Source organism: Scyliorhinus torazame, chromosome 6, assembly GCF_047496885.1.
Source record: "Scyliorhinus torazame isolate Kashiwa2021f chromosome 6, sScyTor2.1, whole genome shotgun sequence".
Classification (NCBI taxonomy): Eukaryota; Metazoa; Chordata; class Chondrichthyes; order Carcharhiniformes; family Scyliorhinidae; genus Scyliorhinus; species Scyliorhinus torazame.
This window is the reverse complement of record NC_092712.1, coordinates 186143586-186168795: the sequence shown is the minus strand read 5'-3', so window position 1 is coordinate 186168795 and position 25210 is coordinate 186143586. Positions and strand designations below refer to the sequence as shown.

The 25210-nt window shown below is 48.2% G+C and overlaps 1 protein-coding gene across 1 annotated transcript in view; it reads right to left on the bottom strand.

Annotated features, from left to right (window-relative positions):
* Positions 1-25210, bottom strand: part of ahr1a (aryl hydrocarbon receptor 1a) — a 290646-nt gene that overhangs the window by 69120 nt on the left and 196316 nt on the right. The window contains exon 5 of the mRNA XM_072509176.1: positions 5492-5615. Coding sequence (XP_072365277.1) covers positions 5492-5615 — 124 coding nt within the window. The remainder of the gene's footprint in view (positions 1-5491; positions 5616-25210) is intronic.

The window sequence follows — 25210 nt, the reverse complement described above, 5'->3', positions numbered from 1 at the left end:
GAATTATGCAGTCAGCAGCTAAGCATCCATGTTCACTACTGACCTAGAAGTGGCACAGAAAGGTCCAGCAATATCTGTGGTGTAAATTTCACATCTCCCTACATCAGTTTGAATCTGGCACCAATTCAAAGGGATCTGCATAGATGTCATCAAACAGGGCAAGTATCAAGTCATAATGAAGTATTCTCACAGAGAGAAAACCAGGAAGTAAATGGCACATTTATACTTCACTTTTCAATATCAATTTTACAGAGAATGGGATTAAGGCAGAAGCTGAACTAGCATAAAGAAATTTAAAAGAAAATGTAATTAGTTAAAAAATATAGATGTTTATCACAATGGAGGAAACTGACATACCACAAATAACCAGTTTTACAGGGGCCAGAGAGATTTTACAGCAGTAAAAATGAACTTAGTATGCTGCTAAAAATACAGTTAGACATCATTCAAGCAACTTTTGCAATGGCTTTTAAACCATGAGATTAATTTCACAAAAGGACATATTCCCATCAGTTTTGTGTTTTCTAATTGGTTGGGTCTGCTGGAACCTCAGAAGCAAACCCCATGGAAAAGCACTGACAGCATCTTTTAGATTTCTATGTTTAACTGTGTGTGCGGACTCCAGATGTTGAAGAGTAAATAAGGCAAATAGAGTTTCACGATCATTACCACTGCAAAATCTGTACTATTACCTTGATTAATCAATAAGAATTTTGCAGAATCTTCAGTCAGGAGGATAGTTTGAGCAGTCCACAATCGACTTGAATTATATACTGGGTGTGAAAAAATGGTCTTGTCACCCCGACTCGGTGACGCGATGAGGCCGTTAAATCTCACGAGCTGTTGTGACCTGGATCTTGCCCTCGCTAGGCTCCATTTACATATTTGGGCCATTGGGATCATTTAAATATGTCTGCGCTCGATTCTCCCGAGGCCCGGGAACTAACGCCCGCGCCTGGGAGACCTCACCATGGCACCATTTAGCATTGGTTCACACAAACGTGGACCGGGCATAATGGCACCTGTGGGGGTCTCCCAGGCCAGGGTGCCCGGGTGACACTGCCAGCTGGCAGGGCCATTGCCAGGTTTCCAGGCTGGCAGGACCAAGGTGCCAGGATGCCCATGCCAGGATCAAACCAGGGGTAAACTGCCCTTAAAAGGTGGGATGACGGGAGTTTGAGATCTCCAAAGAGGCAAGTTGAGGCAGTAGTGGGGTCTGGAGGTCTCGGTGGGGATTCCAAGGGGGGTTGGGAGATAGGGGTGCCAAGGCCAGATAAAAAACAGTCCCATTTGATAGTGGGGCCATTGCGGCGCAGAGAAAGACCCCGCTATACATATCCAAAACGAAACTCTTTTTGCATGTTAAATGGCGTCCACTGTCAATGGAAGGAAATCGCTTGTTGGACTAAATGGTTCATTTTATATTATGCAAGGTCAAATCAAACTTCAAATCATTACACCACCCTGCAGTAAAATATTCAATCCTAATGATAACTGTGACATTTATTTACCTTAACTTTCCATTATTTTGAACTGCAGTTTAGCAATAAACTGGGATTTTTGTGAGATGTTTCAAGAGTTAAACTACAAGTGCCAAATTTCCACTTAAGTGGAAGTGAAAAGCTGGTAGCATCAGGTCAGTCGCCAGTAGTAGAAGATAAGCTGCTAGCTAGCTGGAATTAGAAAGAATAATGCACGATTACTGCCTCTTGAATACACCTACACATTAAAATCAATCAAAAAGAAAATCCTGCATGCTTTGTAATGGGTGGCAATCAATATTGCCAGATTCCCCATCTCCTAGCCCAAGTAGAAACATAAGGGACTGGGAGAATCAGGCAGGGACATCCCCATCTGATTTTCTGCGGTGGGAAAACTGCCATAAATTTAGTGGGATGATGGGAAGAGCCTAACATGAAAATTCCACTTGCTGGCAGCAGGCTATCAACTAGGCTCATTAATGAGCAATTTAAATCCGATTATTCCTGAGCCCACCAGGGTTTAATAGTGGGTCAGGGATGTAATGGGATTTGCAGGGTTTCCTGTGCCTCCCAAAGCTGCCCAGAAAACCCTGAAACATGTACCTGCTCTTGTATCTGACCCCCCTTTCCTCCCCATGACGGCCCATTCACCTGTCCCCAGGGATCCTGTGGTTAGCATTGTTGCTTCACGGTGCCAGGGGCCCGGGTTCGATTCCTGGCTTAGTTCACTGTCTGTGCAGAGTCTGCACGTTCCTCCTGTGTCTGCGTGGGTTTCCTCTGGGTGCTCAAGTTTCCGCCCACAAGCCCCGAAAGACGTGCTTGTTAGGTGAATTGGACATTCTCAGTGTGCCCGAACAGGCACCGGAGTGTGGTGACTAGGGGAATTTCACAGTAACTTCACTGCAGTGTTAATGTAAGCCTACTTGTGACACTAATAAAGATTATTATAGATTATTATTATGATCTCTGGTAAAGACCTCATAGCATTATCATCAGCAGCCACAACACCCAGTGATGCTGCCAGCCTCTCGGGGACCTCCACTCTGCTGGGAGCTTGATTGCATGGGAGGCCCAATGCTGGCCAGGTAAGTGGCTGATTGCACTTAAACAGTGTTGGACCTCCTGGACTGAAGGAACACTGGGCTTCCACTGGTTCTTCAACCGGTGGGGGGTTCCCCACCGCACAAACAAATTCTGCCCGTAGCGGAACATTTACATGGTAGATGTGATACAAGTCTAGAATTTCACATCGTTATCACTGTATTTTAAATTATAGGCTATACAGCTAGAGCAGATGTTTTTTACATTATTGGTTCATGGGACATTAGCATTACTGGAAAGGCCAGCAATTGTTGCACGTCCCTAATTGCCTTTGAAAAGTTGGTGGCGAGCAGCATTCTTGAACCACTGAATTGCATCTGCTGTGAGAAAGGGAGTTCCATAAATTGAGGAATCTGTATTTGGTGGAAGGGTTCGCCAGTCTGGAGGAGCTAAGGGAGAGGGTAGAGCTGCTGAGGCGGAGTGAGTTCAAGTATCTGCAGATTAGGGACTTTGCGCGAAAGATCTGTAGTGGGTTTCCTGCATTGCCGAGATACACCCTGCTGGAGCGACTGCTCCTTCCGGATGTGGAAGGGGAGGGAAGAATTGGGGATATATACAAGTGGCTGGTAAGTGGCTGGTGGGCTGGGGGGGGGGGGGGGGGGGGTGCAGGGAGGCAAGCGGGTCATCGAGGAGAAATGGGAAGGGGAGATCAATTGGGGAGTATGGAGTGAGGCACTGCGTTGGGTAAACTGGACCTCCTCTTGTGCAAGGATGAGCCTGATACATTTAAGGTGGTGCACAGGGTGCATATGACTCGGGCGAGAATGAGGGGTTCTTTCAGGGGGTAGCAGATGAGTGTGAGAGTGTCGACGGGGGCCAGCGAATCACGCACACATGTTTGGGGTTGCAAAAAATTGGGAAGATTCTGGGTGGAAGTGTTCGCGGTCTTAGCCAGGATAGTGGAGGAGGGAGTAGACCCTGACCCTTTGGTGGCGATATTTGGGGTTTCAGAGAAGCCGGAGCTCATGGAGAGGAGGAAGGCCGATGTCGTGGCCTTTGGATCTTTGATTGCACGGTGGCGAATTTCACTGGAGTGGCGGTTGGCATCATCACCGGGGGTAGCGGCTTGTTTGGTGACCTATTTGACTTCCTGCGGTTGGAGAAGATAAAATATGAGTTAAGGGGCTCTGCAGAGGGGTTTGAGAAAAGGTGGGGGATGTTTGTGACCGTATTTGAGGAGCTGCTCGTCGCAGGGGGGAGGAGGGTGAAAAAGGGGAAAAAAGTTGCACAGACTATAGTTGATTGCTGACAAGTATGTTTCCCGGGGTGTTTATGTGTTGTAACCTGTTTTGATACATGTTTGTAATAAAATACATTTTTTTTAAAAGTGGAAGGGAGTTATCCAGGCTTTAGACCTAGCAACAATGGGGAACTACGATATTTCCAATTCAGAATGGTGTGTGGCTTGGAGGGAAAATTGCAGGTGGTGATGGTCCAATGCATCAGTTGTTCTTGTCCTTCTAGGTGGTAGAGGCTACAAGTTTGAAAGGTGTTGTCAAAGGTATCTTGGTGGGTTTTTATGCTTCTATTGATGGAGGCAGTGAATACCTGAAGTGGTAGATGTGGGGGATCGATCTAGTGGGTTGCTTTGACTTGGATGATGTCAAGCTTCTTGAGTTTGATAGAGCTGCACTCATCCAGGCAAATGGAGTATTCCATCACACTCCTGAGTTGCACCTGGTAGATGATGGACAGACTTAGGAGTGTTAGGTGGCCATAACACAGCATTTATATGGCTGGTCTAGTTAACGTTTCTGGTCAATGATAACCCCGAGGATATTGATTGTGGAAGATTTAACAGTGGCAATGCCTATGAGTGGCAAAGCAAGATGGTTAAATGCTCTCTTCTATGAGATGCAAATGTAACTTGACACTTAACAGCCCAAGTGAAGGTTGTCCAGTCTTGCTTCATGAGGGCATAGCCTCCTTCATTATCTGGGAAGTCAGGAATTGTAATAAGCACTGTGCAATCATCAGCAAACATCCACACTTCTGATTTTATGATGGAGTGAAGCTCACTGATGAAGCAGTTGAAAATGGTTGCCACCCCCCCCACCCCCACCCCGACACACGCACACACACTGGGCAGTCATTCTCGCCTCATGTTTGATTATGAAATGCACCTCATGTTCCATCATGACTACCAACTGCCAGAACATTTACATACATTTGCATTGTGAAATAATTCTCAGTCTCAGTTATAGGATGAAGGTGTAGGAAGACTGAGAAAGGTTGATAAGACATTTGAAAAAAGTGCAATTTGCTTCATGCCACTGAACAGAATAATTTTCCTGAATATTGCAATAGTAACTACATTTTAGATATAGTTCAGCAGTTGTAAGGATTTTGGAATATTCCAAGGTTTTAATATGCATTGTATAAATGGAACTTCATTCTTTTACGTTTGCACAGTTAAATGTTTCAAAGTTTTACTGCATAAGCACGAGAAAATTAATTTTCTGGCTGAAGAAATAATTCCACCTATGATTGTGTTCTTTCCCCCAAACACTAACTTCATGGTCTCTCAATGGTTATCAATACACCCATAAGACCTCAGGCATAATTGACCTTATAGCTGCAATGCTTATAATTCACTTGGTTAAATGTAGTTAAATTCCATAAATAAATTGGGAATTCACATATTATTTTATTGCCTGTAACAATGCAAGATTAGAGATATCAAATTTATTAAAATATTGTTAACTGGGGGAGGTGGCGTGGAAAGTGTGAACATTTCAAAAGGCCATGCTTATTTAACATTTTCCATCTTATAGTCATTCATAAGTTACTTGCCAATGCTATTTTTATGTAATGAATTCAACACAAATTAGATGAGCTTTCGCTGCAACACAAAATGGGAGCTTGTTCATTCGATTCATTACAACATTTAAGCACATTTGCAGTACTACCTGAAACGAGTTGTCCTGATTCAGGGGTTGAAGCTGGATTCAGAGCCCAGTGAAGTTGTCGGCAAAATTCAGCTCGGTCTTCGGTGTGGATCAGTTCAAAGACACTCTGATGAATGATATCAGACTGAGGACAGAAAATAAATATATCCCAGTAAGTTTTAAATTCAGCTTCATGATATGTGCCATGTACGTTAAGCTAAACTATTTTTCTCCGACTTCACATTCTTTTCTTGTTCTAAATTAATTCAATGGAAGAGAGTGAACAAAAGCATTCAATTTGAGCACGATGAAAGTTAGTAGTAGGATCATCCAAGCTTGTAATGATTTCAAAATAGAATAATGTTCACACATAAAAAAAATAGAAATACTGTGACATTTCTTTAAAAAAAGCGATTAAAGTACAGAAAGAGAACAATTTCTCTGAGTGGTGTACACTTGGATAATGTACATACCCCTCAACAAGACAGTTAATCACATGGACAAAATATCAGTTTTGTCAGGTTGGTGAATAATTTCTAAAAACTCATACTTTAACTTCAAATATATCAGAACACATCACACACATACTCAAAGCAGATGCATTTTTAAATGTCCTCCAGTATACCATCTATCAGCTGCAGTAATGTAGTTACAAAACCTTTCATTCACTGCTTATAGTCATGAAGAAAGGAAAAACATGGGGTGGGATTCTCCCCTACCCGGCGGGGCGGGGGGTCTGGCGTAATGGAGTGGCGGGAGGCACTCCGGCGTCGGGCCACCCCAAAGGTGCGGAAGTCTCCGCACCTTTAGGGGCCAAGCCCTCACCTTGAGGGGATAGGCCCGCGCCGGAGTGGCTTGCGCTCCGCCGGCTGGCGGGAAAGACCTTTGGCGCCACGCCAGCCGGCGCCGAAAGGTCTTCGCTGGGCGACGCATGCGCAGGAGCGTCAGCGGCTGCTGATGTCATCCCCGCGCCGCGCAGGGGAGGGGGTCTCTTCCGCCTCCGCCATAGTGAAGACCATGGCGAAGCTGGAAGAAAAAGAGTGCCCCCACGGCACAGGCCCGCCCGCGGATCGGTGGGCCCCGATCGCAGGCCAGACCACCGTGGGGGCACCCCCCGGGGCCAGATCGCCCCCCCCCCCCCGGAGCCTGCCCGCGCCGCCTTGTCCCGCCGTTCAAAAGGTGGTTTAATCCACGCCGGCGGGAGAGGGCTGACAGCGGCGGGACTTCGGCCCATCGCAGGCCAGAGAATCGCCAGGGGTGGGCCCGCCAACCGGCGCGGCGCGATTCACGCCCCCACCGACCGGCGCGGCGTGATTCCCGCCCCTGCCGAATCTCTGGTGGCGGAGAATTCGGGACACGGCGGGGGCGGGATTCACGCCAGCTCCCGGCGATTCTCCGACCCGGTGGGGGGTTGGAGAATTGCGCTTATGATTTAATTTTTAATTTTATGCAAAGTATACATCAGTAATCCTATCACCATACTGAACTCCCATGTAACTAACACAGCTCAAATACCCTGCATTATAGTGCACTAAGAAATAATAAGCAATAATTAATCTTAGGAAATTGCCATAGTTTAAATTATTACGTTGTCTCTACTGTAAAAAAAAACAGATTTCAACTATTGTAGATGGCATCAAGTATAAACAAAATAAACACTAGGACTCCATTTTGGGAAAATTAACAATTATGTGGTTGCCATTCAGTGTTTTTTTTGGTAAACCACTAAGTCTCTGCACATCCGGTATACCAACCGATTCAACCAGAACTGGTTATAAACTATAAACCATTGACCAATTTTGCAATTTCAAATTACCTTAAGCTTGGATCAAGACCCACTCATGCAAGTGAAAAGACTGAGTATTATGCCAATGCTTAAATTACAGTAAACACAAGCAGATTTCTTTTGGCATTGCTCATCCTGGTTCAAAGAATGTGCTATTTTATAAAGGCAGGAATTTTCAACAAGACAAAGCATATCAATCATAGCCACATTAAGTATTATCCACAAATAGTCTATTCAATTTAATGTTTTATGACACTTGTCAGTGACAAAAGTGGAGGATTTTGCAAGTAGCGAGGTGTCTTATCTCGCCACTGAAGAAAATTAACATAAAACTCAATTCCGCTGTAACAGATTGTCCTGCAGTCATTTGACACTGAGGATTGTTAATGGGCTTGAGATGGGTCTTCCATCCCCATCTGGAGAGGAAGACCTGCCTCTGAGATATCTACCAGCCAATTTGATTAGCCAGCCGATCTCAGTCACAGCAGCGCCACTGGGATGGTGATCACTGCATTCACCCAATCCCCAAAGAATATGGCCCAAGAGCCAGATGAATGGAGAGTTGGAATGTCGGGACCAGGATAGGAGGCCTGGGAGGGGGAAAGGTGTTGATTGGTGGGGAGGGGGTGAGAGCTGGACGACACAGATCGTGGGAGGGGGAATCTCAGGGAGGAGGGATTCCTATTTTGAAAAGGGTGCATGTGGAGGAGGTACACCCTCGACCCTGATCTGCCTGAGGCCAAAGCAGGCTTATCTGATGAGCTTCGCTCCCGTCGCCAGCCTCCTCCCATCAGCCGGGAAAAATTGCAGCCGCGCAGGAAGTGGTCCTTAATTGGCTGTTTAATAGCCACAACTGGCACGTGGGCAGGCTGTTTGAGGTTTGCCCGCCGCCCATTAAATCGCAGCCGGGTCAGAGGTCATCAGGTGGGTGCCTTTCCCGGCATTTTATGGGCCTGCCCACAGGGGATCATAAAGTTCTGCCCCAAGCTTCTCACTGTGACATTCCTACCTTTATTTGTGTAAAACTGTTGTTTAAATTCTTTTCCTATGGTTCAGAAAACAGAACACTGATCAAGCTACAGGCATTTTTGTTTAAAATAAATAAAGCCAAGATAATTTCTGTGGTGAATACTAAAGGACTGAGCTGCTAGCAGCTGTAACTATAGTGCGTAAAGATTTTTGCATTGTCTTATAAATTCTAAAAAACACAATTTGTATCTGATGGTTTACTGAATAAGTTCAAGTTAAAAAATCTAGAAACGAGCAACACTGGAAACAGAAAAACAGTTGGAAAGCAAAACAAATAAAATGGAAAATTACAGCAAGGTTGAGAGGGTGAGGTGGAGGGGTTTGGGGGGGTGGGGGGGGGAGGCATGGGGAAGGAGGTGCAGTAAAACAGTGGCCGCGAGAAATGCTCACGTTCTAAATCAAATCAACATGCACTCTGGATAATATAAATATAAAGCATTGGCAAGGGAAACATTTCTTCAAACCTTATTATTTTTCTTGATTGCACTATCTAATTGAATTAATTAACATGATTCTAATGCAAAATATGTTGGCATATTTTGTAATTATATACTGCAAATTGGATTCTTCTGTTTGCTCAGAAAAAGTTTTAAAGCACTAGTTTATTGACTGAATTGTAAGCATATGGGGTGGAATTCTCCCCCCCCCCCCACGCCAGGTGGGAGAATCGCCGGGGCGCCGCGCGTGTCCCGCCACGCCGCCCCGAAACCCGCACGCGATTCTCCCAGCCCCCTCAAACCAGCGTGGCGAGACTCACGGCTGGCCACTGGGAGAATCGCCGCTCGCCGTTTGCAAAAGGCGAGCGGCGATTCTCCGGCCCGGATGGGCCGAGCGGCCGCCCCAACACGACAGGTTCCCGCCGGCGCCGTCCACACCTGGTCGCTGCCGGCAGGAACGCTGGGGCAGTGGCCTATGGCGGGGGGGGGGTTCCTGCACCGGGGGGGGGGGGCCTCCAATAGGGTCTGGCCCATGATCGGCGGGCCAACCTCTCTAAAGGGGGACCTTCTTACCTCCGCCACCCCGCAAGATCTATCCGCCATCTTCTTGCGGGGCGGCCTCGGGGAGGACGGCAACTGAGCATGCGCGAGTGACATCATTTATGCAGCGCCGGCCGCGTCATTTACGCGCCGCCGCTTTTTACGCGGCGCCAAGGCCCAGCGCACGTAAATTACGCGACACTGCTCCTAGCCCCCCCGGGGCCGAGAGAATAGGGGGCTGGGAGCGGGCTCTGATGCTGGAGTAAAACACTCCGGTTTTCATTCCGGCATCGGCACTTAGAATCCCGTTGGGAGAATCGCGCCCATGGACTGTTCATACTTCACCAGTTACATACAGTGAGCCTGCAGTAGGTTATTTAGCACCATCCATTTTACAAACTTTTGTTGGCTGGCAGTTCATGTTTAATTATGACTGGCCGATGGAAAATTATATTTTGCCTGTAACTTATTTCACAAGCACATTTGTTCCACTTCTGCCTTTTTAAATAGTTACCATGGGCGAAATTCTCCGGAAACGGCGCGATGTCCGCCGACTGGCGCCCAAAACGGCGCAAATCAGTCGGGCATCGCGCCGTCCCAAAGGTGCGGAATGCTCCGCATCTTTGGGGGCCGAGCCCCAACCTTAAGGGGCTAGGCCGGCGCCGGACAAATTTCCGCCCCCCCAGCTGGCGGAAAAAGCCTTTGGTGCCCCGCCAGCTGGCGCGGAAATGACATCTCCGGGCGGCGCATGCGCGGGAGCATCAGCGGCCGCTGACGGCATTCCCGCCCCGCGCATGCGCATTGGAGGGAGTCTCTTCCGCCTCCCCAGGATCCCGGAGCCCGCCCGTGCCGCCTTGTCCCGCCATTAAGGTAGGTGGTTTAATCTACGCCGGCGGGACAGGCATTTTAGCGGCGGGACTTCGGCCCATTTGGGCCGGAGAATCGCGGGGGGGGCCGCCAACCTGCGCGGCGCGATTCCTTCCCCCGCCGAATATCCGGTGGTGGAGAATTCGGCAACCGGCAGGGGCGGGATTCACGCCAGCCCCCGGCGATTCTCCGACCCGGCGGGGGGGGTCGGAGAATCTCGCACCATTTCTTCTAGTTTAGAAAGGAGAAAATATTTCTTTATTTTGTACAAAGAAAATCCTTAAAAGCTTCAAATTGTTCTGGAGCACACAAACTATTGAAAACTGATGATGCAGCATCGCTAGACCAGCTAATTCCATCCCCCTACAGATCAAATAACAAAATCAGCAATAGTTCATCTCAGTCACTTTAACAGCAATTTATTGTTATACAGCACACTTAACATAGAAAGTAAGTTCAAGGCTTAGTAGTCCCCACAGCTCCAGCCGGCGTGGAACGGCCAGCGTGATTCCGCGCATGCACTCTACGGCCGGTGTGATTCCGCACATGCGGAGCCCTACAGGGGGCCGGCGCGGAGGAACATTGGCCCCCACGGAACCAGCCCGCCAGCCGATCGGTAGGCCCCAATCTCAGGCCAGGCCACTGTGGCCCCCCCGCCCCGGGGATGGATCTCACTGCCCCCCCTTCAGGACGGCCCCCGCAGACACACCTTCCAGGTCTCACCGTGTGGGACCTAAGTGACCCACGCCGGCGGGACTCGGCCGAACCTGGTGGCCACTCGGCCGATTGGGGCCCAGAGAATCGCCAGAGGGGGGCGCTTTCAACGGCCCCAATCGGCGTGGCGGGAATCAAGCGGGCGCCTGAGAATTGGCGGGGGAGAAACAGGAAGCCGACGTCAGGGCGCGATTCTCATGTCACCCCGGAGATTCTCCGACCCGGCACGGGGTCGGAGGATCCCAGCCAATATGTTCAAGTCTTGCACCTTTCTTAAATTACCCAGGAGCTTGGGAGCCTATAGTTCTCCATTGGCGGAGACATTGCCATGTAGAAAGCAATTAGAGGCGATTTGGCAACAATCAGCATTCTTTCACCTATAGTATGAATTATTGTGATTGTTTGAAATTTGTCGTTCTTGCATTTGACCTGATAAGTACAAGACATAAAATCACGGAATCATGTCTCTCCTTTCAGCAAAAACATCACTTCCTTGTATTCATATCAACGGCCACCATGTATAAAATCCAGAATTCCACTTTGCATTTTTAGATATTCTACCTTACATGTATGCAAACTTAAAGATCTATACGTGAAAAATTTCACTCTTAAGAATCTTACCATTTAGGCTATACTTCCTTTCAGAAGTGAGAGACAGGTTCAAGCTACTCTGTTCACACAATGAAGGAACAATATAATGATCCAAGGGAAGCTAAAATATGTTAATCAAACCCGGATCCTCGCGCAGTGAGGCAGCAGTGCTCACCATTTTTAAACACCTGCCCATCTCCATTCCCTTTTCCAGTAGGGACAAAAATAAGGCCAGTAATATTGACCAATTAATATCTGTCCAAGTGCTCAAAGAGAGTCAACCAGGATTTGTGAAGGGCATGTCTTGCCCGACTAATCTAGTTATATATATATTTTTTTGAGGAAGTCACCAGTAGCGTGGATAGGGAATGTCTCTGGATATTACATATCTGAACTTCCTGGAGGCATTTGACAATGTTCCGAAGGAGGGATAACAATAATGACTGCACATGGAATTGGAGACCAACGGCTGTGGAGCAAAGGGATTTAGGGGCGAATTTCTCTGGTATCGGCGCGATGCCCGCCGACTGGCGCCCAAAATGCACAAATCAGTCGGGCATCGCGCCGCCCCAAAGGTGCGGAATGCTCCGCATCTTGGGGGGCCGAGCCCCAACCTTAAGGGGCTAGGCCCACGCCGGACGAATTTCCGCCCCGCCAGCTGGCGGAAAAGGCCTTTGGTGCCCTGCCAGCTGGCGCGGAAATTACATCTCCGGGCGGCGCATGTGCGGGAGCGTTAGCGGCCGCTGACAGCATTCCCGCGCATGCGCAGTGGAGGGATTCTCTTCCGCCTCCACCATGGTGGAGACCGTGGCGAAGGCGGAAGTGAAAGAGTGCCCCCACGGCACAGGCCCGCCCGCGGATCGGTGGGCCCCGATCGCGGGCCAGGCCACTGTGGGGACACCCCCCGGGGCCAGATCGCCCCGCACGCCCCCCCAGGACCCCGGAGCCCGCCCGCGCCGCCTTGTCCCGTCGGTAAGGTAGATGGTTTAATCTACGCCGGCGGGACAGGCATTTTAGCAGCGGGACTTCGGCCCATCTGGGCCGGAGAATCGCGGGGGGGGGCAACCTGTGCGGCACGATTCCCGCCCCCCGCCGAATATCCGGTGCCAGAGAATTCGACAACCGGCGGGGGCGGGATTCACGCCAGCCCCTGGCAATTCTCCGACCCGGCGGGGGTCGGAGAATCTCGCCCTAGGTGTCCATGTTGCTGGAAACATTAGTCAAAAAGGCTAAGGGAATGTTGCCTCTTATTGAAAGGGGATTGTAATTCAAAATGGAGGTCGTGATGCTTCAGTTGTACCGAGCTTTTCCAATCCAATTTAAGCACTGCATTCGGTTTTGGGCATAGAACCCCTACAGAAGGAGTATTATGTAGATTCACCTGAACATAACGGGTTAAATTATAAGGACTTGCTGCATAAACTTGGCGAGTATTCCTTTAAGTTTAAAAGGTTGAGGTGTGATCCAATTGAGATCATAGAATCATAGAAAAGTTACAGTACAGGAGGTCAATAGGCCAATCTTGTCCATGCCAGCCCGAGGACATCTAGGTGCCCTTTATTACCCACCTTCTGCACCCAGTCCATAGCCCTGTATCTTAGAGCACTTAAGGTGCAGGACCAGGTACCTTTTAAAAAGAGTTTAGGTCTCTGCCTCCACCACCAGCTCAGGCAGTAAGTTCCAAATAACCATTACATTCTGTATAAGAAAATTATTCCTCATGTTCCCTCTACACCTTCTGCCTCTTATCTTGAATTTATACACCTTCTGCCTCATATCTTGAATCTATTTAGATATTTAGAATGATTACAGGATTTGATACAGCAGATATAGAGAAACAATTTTCTGCAGTGAGGGAAGGAGCCATGAATTAAGATTTGAAGTAGTCCATTTAAGAGTGAAATAAGGAAACACTTTATCCAGGCAAAGGTAGGGGAAATCCAGAAGGTGCTACGCAAAAGCTGTGGATGCCTGGTCACTTGAAATTTGAGAGAGGTTAATAAACTTCTGTTAGATTAAGTATCAAGACAATAGATCAAAAGGCAGGGAAAGGAGTTTAATGACAGCATCAAAAAGGTGAATAAAATTGAGTTGAAAGAAAAAAGGAGTTGCTTTATAGTACTTTTCAAAATACTTTACAGTCAATGAAGTACGTCTGTTATCACAGAATTTACAGTGCAGAAGGAGGCCATTCAGCCCATCGAGTCTACACCAGCCCCTGAAAGAGCACCCTATCTAAACCCACACCTCCGCCCTATCCCCACAACCCAGCAATACCACCCAACTTTTGGACACTATGGGGCACTTTAGCGTGACAAATCCACCTAACCTGCACATCTTTGGACTGTGGGAGGAAATGGAGCACCCAGAGGAAACCCACACAGACACGTGGAGAACATGCAGACTCAGCACAGACAGTGACCCAAGCCGGGAATTGAACACGGGTCCCTGGCACTGTGAAGCAACAGTGCTAACTACTGTGTTACCATACTGTTTGTGGTCACTGTTGTAATATAGGAAATGCAGCAGTTATCTTGCACCCAGCAAACAGCAGAGATCACAGAATCACAGAATAATACAGCACAGAAGAGGCCTTTCGTCCCATCGAGTCTGCACCAACACATGAAAAAAACCTGACTTGCCTACCTAATCCCATTTGCCAGCATTTGGCCCATAGCCTTGAATGCTGTGACGTGCCAAGTACTCATCCAGTACTTTTTAAAGGATGTGAGGCAATGCATCTCTACCACCCCAAGCAGTGCGTTCCAGGCCGTCACCGCTCTCTGGGTAAAAACCTTTTTCCTCAAATCCCCCCTCAACCTCCTGCCCCTTACTTTGAACTTTTGTCCTCATGTAACTGACCCTTCCAACTAAGGGGAACAACTGCTCCCTGTCCAACCTGACAATCCCCCTCATAATCTTGTACACCTCGATCAGCTCGCCCCTCAGTCTTCTCTGCTCCAGCGAAAACAACCCAAGCTATCCAAACCCCTCTTCATAACCTAAATGTTCCATCCCAGGCAACATCCTGGTGAACCGCCTCTGCAACCCCTCCAGTGCAATCGCATCCTTCCTACAATTGGCGACCAGAATTGAACACATTACTCCAGCTGTGGCCTCACCAAAGTTCTGTACAACTCAAACATGCTTTTGTAATCTATGCCTTGATTGATGAAGGTGAGTGTCCATATGCCTTTTTCATCACGCTTTTCACCTGCTCTTCTGCTTTCAGAGATCTATGGACAAAGACACCAAGGTCCCTCTTTGTTCCTCGGAACTTTCCAGCATCATGCCATTCATTGGATGCTCCTTTGTCACATTACTCCTTCCAATATGCATCACCTCACACTTTTCAGGATTACATCCGATCTGCCAACTTTTTGCTCATTTGACCATCCCGTCTATATCTTCCTGTAACCCAAGACACTCAACCTCACTGTTAACCACTCGGCCAATTTTTATGTCATCCGCAAACTTACTGATCCTACCCGCCACATTGTCATCTATGTCATTTATATAAATGACAAACAAAAGGGAACCCAGCACAGATCCCTGTGGTACCCCACCGGACACTGGCTTCCAGTCACTAAAGCAGCCGACTGTCATTAACCTCTGTCTCCTACCACGAAGCCAATTTTGAATTAATCTCATCAAGATACCCTGTATCCCATGTGCATTAGCGTTCTTTATAAGTCTCCCATGTGGGACCTTGTCAAAGACTTTGCTGAAATCGATGTAAACTAACTACATCAAGTGCACTATCCTCATTGACACACCTGGTCACATGCTCAAAACATTCAATCAAATTTGTCAGGCATGATCTCCCTCTGACAAAGCCATGCTAACTATCCCTGATTGAACCTTGTCTTTCCAAGTGGAGATAGATACTCTCCTTCAGATTTTCTCCAATAGTTAATGACCAGATTTTTTGATTTTCGTAATGTCGATTCAGGGATAAGTATTGGTCAGGTCACCTGCTGAAATAACCCCTTTGCTCTTCTTTGAAATAGTACCATGGGATCTTCTGCATTCACCCAAGCAGACTCAATGTCCAAATCTAATTCTCTTCCCGCACCAGGCCTCGCTTTAACGCCTCATCCGAAAGATGGCACCTCCGTTCCCTCAGAACTGCAATGGAGTGTCAGCCTTGATTGTTCTGCTCAAACCCTGGAGTGGGATTTAAACCCTGAACCCCGTGATTCAGAGGCAATCAACTAAACCACGACTGCAGCCGAGCCACAGATCATCCATAATGTGACTGAGTGTAAACCAGAATCAAGAGGGCTAATCCTGTGTTTCATAAACCACATTTATTTTACTGCCACACCTTCATTTTCAAAGATCTCTTAGAACATACAACACAGAACATACAGTGCAGAAGGAGGCCATTCGGCCCATCGAGTCTGCACCGACCCACTTAAGCCCTCACTTCCACCCTATCCCCGTAACCCAATAACCCCTTCTAACCTTTTTTTTTGGTCACTAAGGGCAATTTATCATGGCCAATCCACCTAACCTGCACGTCTTTGGACTGTGGGAGGAAACCGGAGCACCCGGAGGAAACCCACGTAGACACGGGCAGAACGTGCAGACTCCGCACACACAGTGACCCAGCAGGGAATCGAACCTGGGACCCTGGCGCTGTGAAGCCACAGTGCTATCCACTTGTGCTACCGTGCTGCCCACAATCATGGTACATCATGAAACAGCTTCTGAAATCCATACATGTGTACATAAAAATCCATTACATACCCTGATATGGTCAGAATTTTTCAAAAAGTTAAAGCCCGCCCTTCACTTTACTGCCCATGCTAACTGTCCCCTAATAAACCAATGGTCTTTTAAAAAAGTGGCTGCTGAAAAAGTAGATGCATTGGTTTTAATTTTCCAAGTACATTAGCTTCTGGAAAGGTCCCATCAGAATGGAAAAGAACTCTCTTCAAGAATGGAAGAGACATCATGTAGAATACCACAGAAACAGTTAGCTTAACTTTTGTCAAAGGAAAAATGTTGAAATCTAATTCAGGAGGTTATAGTGGGGCACTTTGAAAATCTCAATGCAACCAGGCAGAGTCAACATAGTTTTATGAAAGGAAAATAATGCTTGATTAATTTATGAGCGTTTTTTGAGAAAGTAACAAGTAACATGGATAAAGGGGAACCTGTAAATGTGGTGTACTTATATTTCCAGAAGGCATTTGAAAAGATGCTATTAAAGGTTACGACATAAAGAAGAGCTCATAGCTGGCTCTTTGAGGGGGTAGAAAATGTATGTGAACGTTACGGGGAAGACCCCGCTAACCATGTTCATATGTTTTGGTCCTGTCCAAAGCTGGAGGATTACTGGAAGGAGGTGTTTAGGGTAATCTCTAAAGTGGTGCACGTGAAACTGGACCCGGGCCCTTGGGAGGCCATATTCGGGGTGTCGGACCAGCCGGGATTGGAAACGGGCGTGGAGGCAGATGTTGTAGCCTTCGCCTCATTGATTGCCCAAAGGCGGGTCCTGTTAGGGTGGAGATCAACCTCTCCACCCTGTGCCCTGGAGTGGCGGGGGACCTGCTGGAATTCTTAGTGTTTGAAAAGGTCAAATTTGAACTGAGGGGAAGGATGGAGGGGTTCTACAATTCATGGGCATTATTCATTATGCACTTTCGAGAATTGGATCACATCGAACAATAGGGGGTTTGGGGGCTGGGAGGGGGACTGTATGTGTTAATGGTGACTACGGGTGATTCCTGATTCCGTTTTGTCATTTGTTTATGTTAACATGCGGGCCAATGTCTGGGGTTTGGTGGGAGGATGGGATCATTGTTATTGATATGGGGATTGACATTACATTCGTTACTGATTATTCTTTATTGTTGGGTGTAAATTTGGGAGAAAATGTGAAAAAGGAGAATAAAAAAATATTTTTAAAAATAAAAACAAATAAGAGCTCATGGTATAGGAGGTAACATAGTCGCATGGATAGAGGATTGTTTTGCTAACAGGGGAGAGCTACAGAACAGACAGAGGCACAGTAGCACAGTGGTTAGCACTGTTACTTCACAGCACCAGGGTCCCAGGTTCGATTCCCGGCTTGGGTCACTGTCTGGACGGAGTCTGCACGTTCTCCCTGTGTCTGCGTGGGTTTCCTCCGGGTGCTCCAGTTTCTACCCACAAGTCCCAAAAGAAGTGCTGTTTGGTAATTTGGATATTCTGAATTCTCCCTCAGTGTAACCGAACAGGCGCCGGAATGTGGCGACTTGGGGCTTTTCACAGTAACTTCATTGCAGTGTTAATGTAAGCCTACTTGTGACAATAAAGATTATTATTATTAATAAAATCTAGCTCGGAGTGTCTGGATGAAGTGTCAGCTGAAGTAAAGTGAGCTCACACAAGAGATCAAGGCCAGTGAGTGCACCTTTACATGCTGTAACCATCCAAATGAACTTCACACATTGTTGTATTCATCCCATCTCCTTCACTGACCTACCAACAGTACTAATTTTTCACATTCATAGCCTTACCTCATTCATTTAGCACTGCTGCAACCTCACAGCTTACACACAAGCACATCACATTGCACCATCATTACTGATGCACTTCCCTCTCTCTTGCAGGATAAGGTGACATATAACCAGAGGCAGCAGCTCCAAACGGGCAGCGGACAGGCAGGGATGCATGTCTGCACATTCATGGAGGAGACAGTGCTGGCCATTAGAGTGGCCATGGCCAGTGGTGCAGCTCAAGCCGGAGGATGGCAGTTAGTTCCTACATAATTCAGCTCCTATGTCTCGCTTTCCCCTCGTATCACTCTCTTTTCTGATTAACAATTTACAGTTAGTATAGCATGCACTGCTGCCTTTTCACCCTTCCCTCATCCCAACTTTACCCACATCCCTTTCTAATTTCAGAAACCCACGAACTGCCACTTGGCCAGGCACTGCGACAGGAGCCTGAAGTCCAAGAGAAACAAGAGACAGACCAAGAAGAAACACCATCCCTTACTCTCACCATCGCAGTTACCAGTTCATAAAGTTTAGAGGGTAGCAGACTGGAGGGATCTGCATGTGGGGAGTTTCAAAATATGAGTGGCCCACAGCCAGGGTAGGATGAAAAGGATAGTGCAGGTACAAGCTCACCAGAGGGTGAGGCTGTACATGAGTTCTGTTGCCGAGGACTCAGATGAGAAATTCAATGGGGCCGCTTATGGAAAAAGAATGATAGGCATGTGTACAGAAATGCCTGGTGCACTGACTGGCCTGCCCCCAAAAAACTACATCATGGATCATAGAAGGCTTGAAACTAAGCTTGAAACTCATCCTTTCCAGCACCGATGTGGTGATGAATTCCATTAGGACACTTGCTGACCCAACCATGATGCAGCATCTAATTCTGCTTCAACTTCCATTGCCGCACAAGCAGAAGTCATTCAATCTCTGAGCACTGATGTTCTGAGATTTCTGCTTTTTGCCATGCAAGCCCAATTGGGCTATGCAAACTTTCGCCATGGCTGCCGATCCCAACGCTCAAAGGGATCTGCAGGAGCTCACAGCAGTCCAGTAATCTGGCTTCCAGCAGAATATTAGGATTGGAGAGATCCTTCCTTGAGGAGCAGCAGTGGTTTTGTGGATGACAGCATTTGTACTCCCAATCCTGTCATTCCACCAATGCCCCTATTGCTGCCTCTCAGTAGGCCCATCCAGACAGCTGGTGAGGTGGTTCCGTACCACTGACAGGTCTTTTAGGTTCCAACTTGCTGAAGGTTTTCCTGCAAGGCTATCTATCTGCCTCCACCCCTACTTTTAGCAGCTATGTTGCAGCCATTGGGGTAGCACAACATTGGGGCACAAGACAGGCAAAGACATCTTTAAAATGAGCACTAATGGAAATGCAGAAGGGTAGCCCAGCACAGTGGTTAGCACTGCTTCCTCACAGCAGCAGGGACCTGGGTTCAATTCCAGTCTCAGGTGACTGTGTGGGGTCTGCACATTTTCCCATGTTTGCGTGGATTTCCTCTGGGTGCTCCGGTTTCCTCCCACAGTCCAAAGGTGTGCAGGTTGGGTGCTCTTTCAGTGGGTCGGTGCAGACACAATGGGCCAAATGGTCTCCTTCTGCACTGTAGGGATCCTATGACTAGGTGACCTTCATATGGAATATTGGCTGCTTTGTCGGATACTCACAGCCCGGCTGGAAAGAGGATACGCCAGTTGCCTCCTTCCTTCCTCCTATTTCTCTTCCTGCTCCTGAACTGTTCGCTGAATCCCTGGTGCCAAGGCGCATGTCCTCATAATGGCCATGTTGTACAAGATTCAGCAGAGCACCATGAATTGAGATACTACGCTGACAAGTCTTGCAGGGCTTCTGCAGACAATTTTTTCAGTACCTCAATAGTCTGCTCTATGATGTTTTGTGTCGCTGCATAGCCCAAAATGCTCACAATACTCCAAATGGGGTCTGACCAGAAGTACCTCCCTGGTCTTGTATTCTAGCCCTCTTGACATGAATGCTAACATTGCATTTGCCTTCTTAACTGCTGACTGAACCTGCACATTAATCTTAAGAGAATCGTGAACAAGGACTCCCAAGTCCCTTTGTGCTTCTGATTCCTAAGCATTTCCCCATTTAGAAAATAGTCTATGCCTAAATTCCTCCTTCCAAAGTGCATAACCTCACACTTTTCCACATTGTATTTCATTTGCCTCTTCATTGCCCACTCTCTTTGCTTGTCCAAAATCTTCTGCAGCCCCCTTGCTTCCTCAATACTACCTGTCCCTCTACAGATCTTTGTATCATCTGCAAACTTAGCAACAATGCCATCAGTTCCTTCTTCCAGATCATTAATGTATATTGTCAAAAGTTGTGGTCCCAGCACAGACCCCGGAGGCACACCACTGGACACTGGTTGCCATTCTAAAAAAGACCCCTTTATCCTCACTCTCTGCCTTGTGCCAGTCAGCCAATCCTCTATCCATGCCAGGATCTTACCCTGAACAGTCTCCTATACGGCACCTTGTCAAAGGCCTTCTGGAAATCTAAATAAATCACGTCCACTGGTTCTCCTTTGTCTAACTTCCTTGTTACCTTCTCAAAGAACTCTAACAGATGTTAAACAGGTTAAACAGATAAACAGAAAGCTTGAGAAACTTGGCATCACCACCGGCAGCAACCAAGCCACCCCCGGTACCACAGTAGAAAACAATACAGGGAAATCTATTGTCAACTTGTCAGACTACACCCTTCAACCAGACAAAATCGAAGTCCTCAGCAGAGGGCTCAATTTCTGCACCACCACCAAAGTGGACCCCATCAGTCTCGCGGCAGACACGGAGGAATTCATCAGGCGAATGAGGCTCCGGGAATTCTTCCACAGACCCCAAGAGGCCAACAGCGAACCCAAGCAGACTACCGATGAACCGGAACAGCAGACCGAGAGATCTGCGGTGCGGCAACCGAAGAGGAAAGAGTCGAATTGGACCCCTCCGGAAGGCCGCTGCCTTAGACTCGACATGTATGCTCAAGCCGTCAGGAGTCGCGTCAATGCCAGATTCATCAGTCGCATTCACAAGACAGCCCCGAACATCACCCAAGCACAACGCAATGCCATCCACGCTCTCAAGACCAACCGCAGCATCGTCATCAAACCAGCAGACAAAGGGGGGGCCACTGTCATACTGAACAGAACGGACTACTGCAAAGAAGTATACCGACAACTGAACAACCAAGAACACTACAGACAGTTACCCACAGATCCGACCAAGGAACACATCCGCCAACTTAACAGACTGATCAAGACCTTGGATCCAGATCTTCAGAGCGCCCTACGTGCTCTCATCCCACGTACTCCCCGCATTGGAGATCTCTACTGCCTCCCGAAAATACATAAGGCCAACATACCAGGCCGCCCTATCGTTTCAGGCAATGGGACCCTGTGTGAGAACCTCTCTGGCTACATCGAGGGCATCTTGAAACCCATCGTACAAGGTACACCCAGCTTCTGTCGCGACACGACGGACTTCCTACAGAAACTCAGCACCCATGGACAAGTTGAACCAGGAACATTCCTCATCACAATGGACGTCTCGGCACTCTACACCAGCATCCCCCATGACGACGGCATTGCTGCAACAGCCTCAGTACTCAACACCGACAACTGCCAATCTCCAGACGCAATTCTGCAACTCATCCGCTTCATTCTGGATCACAACGTCTTCACCTTCGACAACAAGTTCTTCATCCAGACGCACGGAACAGCCATGGGGACCAAATTCGCACCCCAATACGCCAACATCTTCATGCACAAGTTTGAACAGGACCTACTCACCGCACAGGACCTTCAACCGACGTTATACACCAGATACATCGATGACATTTTTTTCCTTTGGACCCACGGCGAAGAATCACTGAAACGACTACACAATGACATCAATAAGTTCCATCCAACCATCAGACTCACCATGGACTACTCTCCAAAATCAGTTGCATTCTTGGACACACTCGTCTCCATCAAGGACGGTCACCTCAGCACTTCGCTTTACCCCAAACCCACGGATAACCTCATGATGCTCCACTTCTCCAGCTTCCACCCTAAACACATTAAAGAAGCCATCCCCTATGGACAAGCGCTCCGTATACACAGGATCTGCTCAGACGAGGAGGAGCGTAACAGACATCTACAGATGTTGAAAGATGCCCTCGTACGAACGGGATATGGCACTCGACTCATCGATCGACAGTTCCAACGCGCCACAGCGAAAAACCGGACCGACCTCCTCAGAAGACAAACATGGGACACAACCGACAGAATACCCTTCGTCGTTCAGTACTTCCCCGGAGCGGAGAAACTACGTCATCTTCTTCACAGCCTTCAACACGTCATTGATGATGATGAACATCTTGCCAAGGTCATCCCCACACCCCCACTACTTGCCTTCAAACAACCACGCAACCTCAAACGAACCATTGTTTGCAGCAAACTACCCAGTCTTCAGAACAGTGACCACGACAGCACACAACCCTGTCATGGCAATCGCTGCAAGACGTGCCAGATCATCGACATGGATACCACTATTACATGTGAGAACACCACCCACCAGGTACGCGGTACATACTCGTGCGACTCGGCCAACGTTGTCTACCTCATACGCTGCAGGAAAGGATGTCCCGAAGCGTGGTACATTGGCGAGACCATGCAGACGCTGCGACAACGAATGAACGGACATCGCGCAACAATCACCAGGCAGGAATGTTCCCTTCCAGTCGGGGAACACTTCAGCAGTCAAGGGCATTCAGCCTCTGATCTCCGGGTAAGCGTTCTCCAAGGCGGCCTTCAGGACCCGCGACAACGCAGAATCGCCGAGCAGAAACTTATAGCCAAGTTCCGCACACGAGTGCGGCCTCAACCGGGACCTGGGATTCATGTCGCATTACATTCATCCCCCACCATCTGGCCTGCGTAATCCTACCAACTGTCCTGTCTTGATACAATTCACACCTCTTTAACCTGGGGTTACCCCATCTCTGGATCTGGAAAGATTTAATCACCTGCTAATGGTCACATTCCTAGCATTGTTTGGCATCTTTGAATTTGTCTATATATGTGTTTCTGGAACAGACCTCTTCATTCACCTGAGGAAGGAGCAGCGCTCCGAAAGCTAGTGACATCGAAACAAACCTGTTGGACTTTAACCTGGTGTTGTAAGACTTCGTACTGTGCTCATCCCAGTCCAACGCCGGCATCTCCACATCATGTCTAACAGATGTGTCAGACATGACCTCCCTTTGACAAAGACGTGCTGACTCAGTCCTATTTTACCATGCACTTCCAAGTACTTTGCAATCTCATCTTTAATAACAGACTCTAAAATCTCACCAATGACCGAAGTCAAGCTAACTGCCCTATAATTTCCCGTCTTCTGCCTCCTTCCCTTCTTAAAACAGTGGTGTTACATTAGCCACTTTCCAGTCCTATGGGACCTTTCCTGCCGCCAGTGATTCCTGAAAGATCATCACCAATGCCTCCACAATTTCCTCAGCTATATCTTTTAGGACCCTGGGGGTGTAGTCCATCTGCTCCAGGTGACTTATCCACCTTCAGACTAAGGGACAATTTATCATGTCCAATCCACCTAACCTGCACATACTTGGACTGTGGGAGGAAACCGGAGCAACCGGAGCAAACCCACGCAGACACGGGGAGAAGGTGCAGACTCTGCACAGACAGTCACCCAAGGCTGGAATTGAACCTGGGTCCCTGGAGTTGTGAGGCAGGAGTGCTAACCACGGTACCGCCCTCGCTTGAGGTAATGTTTCAGATGCAGAGGGAACAGCAGGCTGCTGACTGCTGCCAGGGTAGCGTGCATTCATAAGCATGATGTGCTGTCTATGGTGGCACAGCAACTGCAAATTCAGTGTCTGGTAATCTTTTCAGTTGCATTCCACAACACCGTTTCGATGTGGCACCCGCACAGTCAGCTGTGCGCAGTCAATGGCACCTTGTGTGGATGGAGAAGCCTATTACCCTGGTAAAGCCACGAGCGAACTCTGCCTGTTTCTGTGATCACAGAGAACACAATGAACTCCTGACACGAAGAGCGCCTGTCAACTCGCTGATGCAGCAACTCACCGGTGAATTGGCTGTTGTGATAGATGACATCTGTTTCAAAGATCCCAATACAAAGAAGGAGATGGCCACCTTCACAGCCACTGGCAATGCTGTCCTTGCTGTGCTCTCAGATTGCAGCTCTGGTTGTAAGAGATAAGGAGCACGATGTGGCCGGTAAAGCTCGCAGGATGCCTGTCACAAGACTTACCCAGCTTGCTACGCCTCACAAGTTCTAACGGAATCTCACGAGACGTTGCGATCTGGATCCCACCCATGGTGGGCAGGACTTAAATTTGCAGTTAGGCACACTTAAGTGTGTCCCCACCAGAGCGAACCACCTCATTAGGGCAAGGCACCCCGATACCGGCATAGGCAACATGCCACCACGGGGACCAGGCAGAGCAGCACGGGATGAGAGGGGAAGGGAGAGGGAGGGAAGGGGAGGGAGGAAAGAGTCCAGCCGATCGGAGGACGCAGAGTGGTCGGCCTCTGTGCAGGGTGACATCCTGGCACTGATGATGCCACTTTGGCATTGCAGCCTGGTAGTGCCACCTGGGTGCCAGCCTGGTACTGCCAGGGTCCCCAGTGCCAAGGTGGCATGTTGCCTATGCCAGTATCGGGGTGCCCTGCCCTTATGAGGTGGGGTGCAGTGGGGCTCAAGAGCCCCCCAACAGATAATGGGGTATTGGGGGGGGGGGGGGGGGGGTGGCGGGAAGGGGTCCAGAGTCCGCGTTGGGAGATCCACTTCCTGCACTGACGAAAATATAACTGAGTTCCATTCGATAGTGGAACCATTCAACCCGTCAGAAATGGGATTCTTTTTTTGATAAATTGCGCCTGAGAGCTCTTTTAACACCTCCTTTGTAAAACGTAAATGATGGACATACTGCTTGGGGCTTAGGTGGAGAGAAGGGAAATATTCCAGCAAGATAAATCTTCCTGTCGACGGCTCTCCTCCTCCACCCCTCCTCCACCCCCACGTTGCTCTGCGAGCAGCTTGTCCTCTTATTTGCTACCCTCTACTCCAGCTCCCTCTCATGCTGCAGCTCAAGGAACTACAGCATCCATGGCCAGAATCAAAAGGCCTAACCAGAACACTTCAAGTCAGAACCAAAGTCTTCCCCACAAGCAGCAACATTTAGCTTCACCAAAATTAACCAACTCTGCAAAAAACCAAATATTTCTACAAA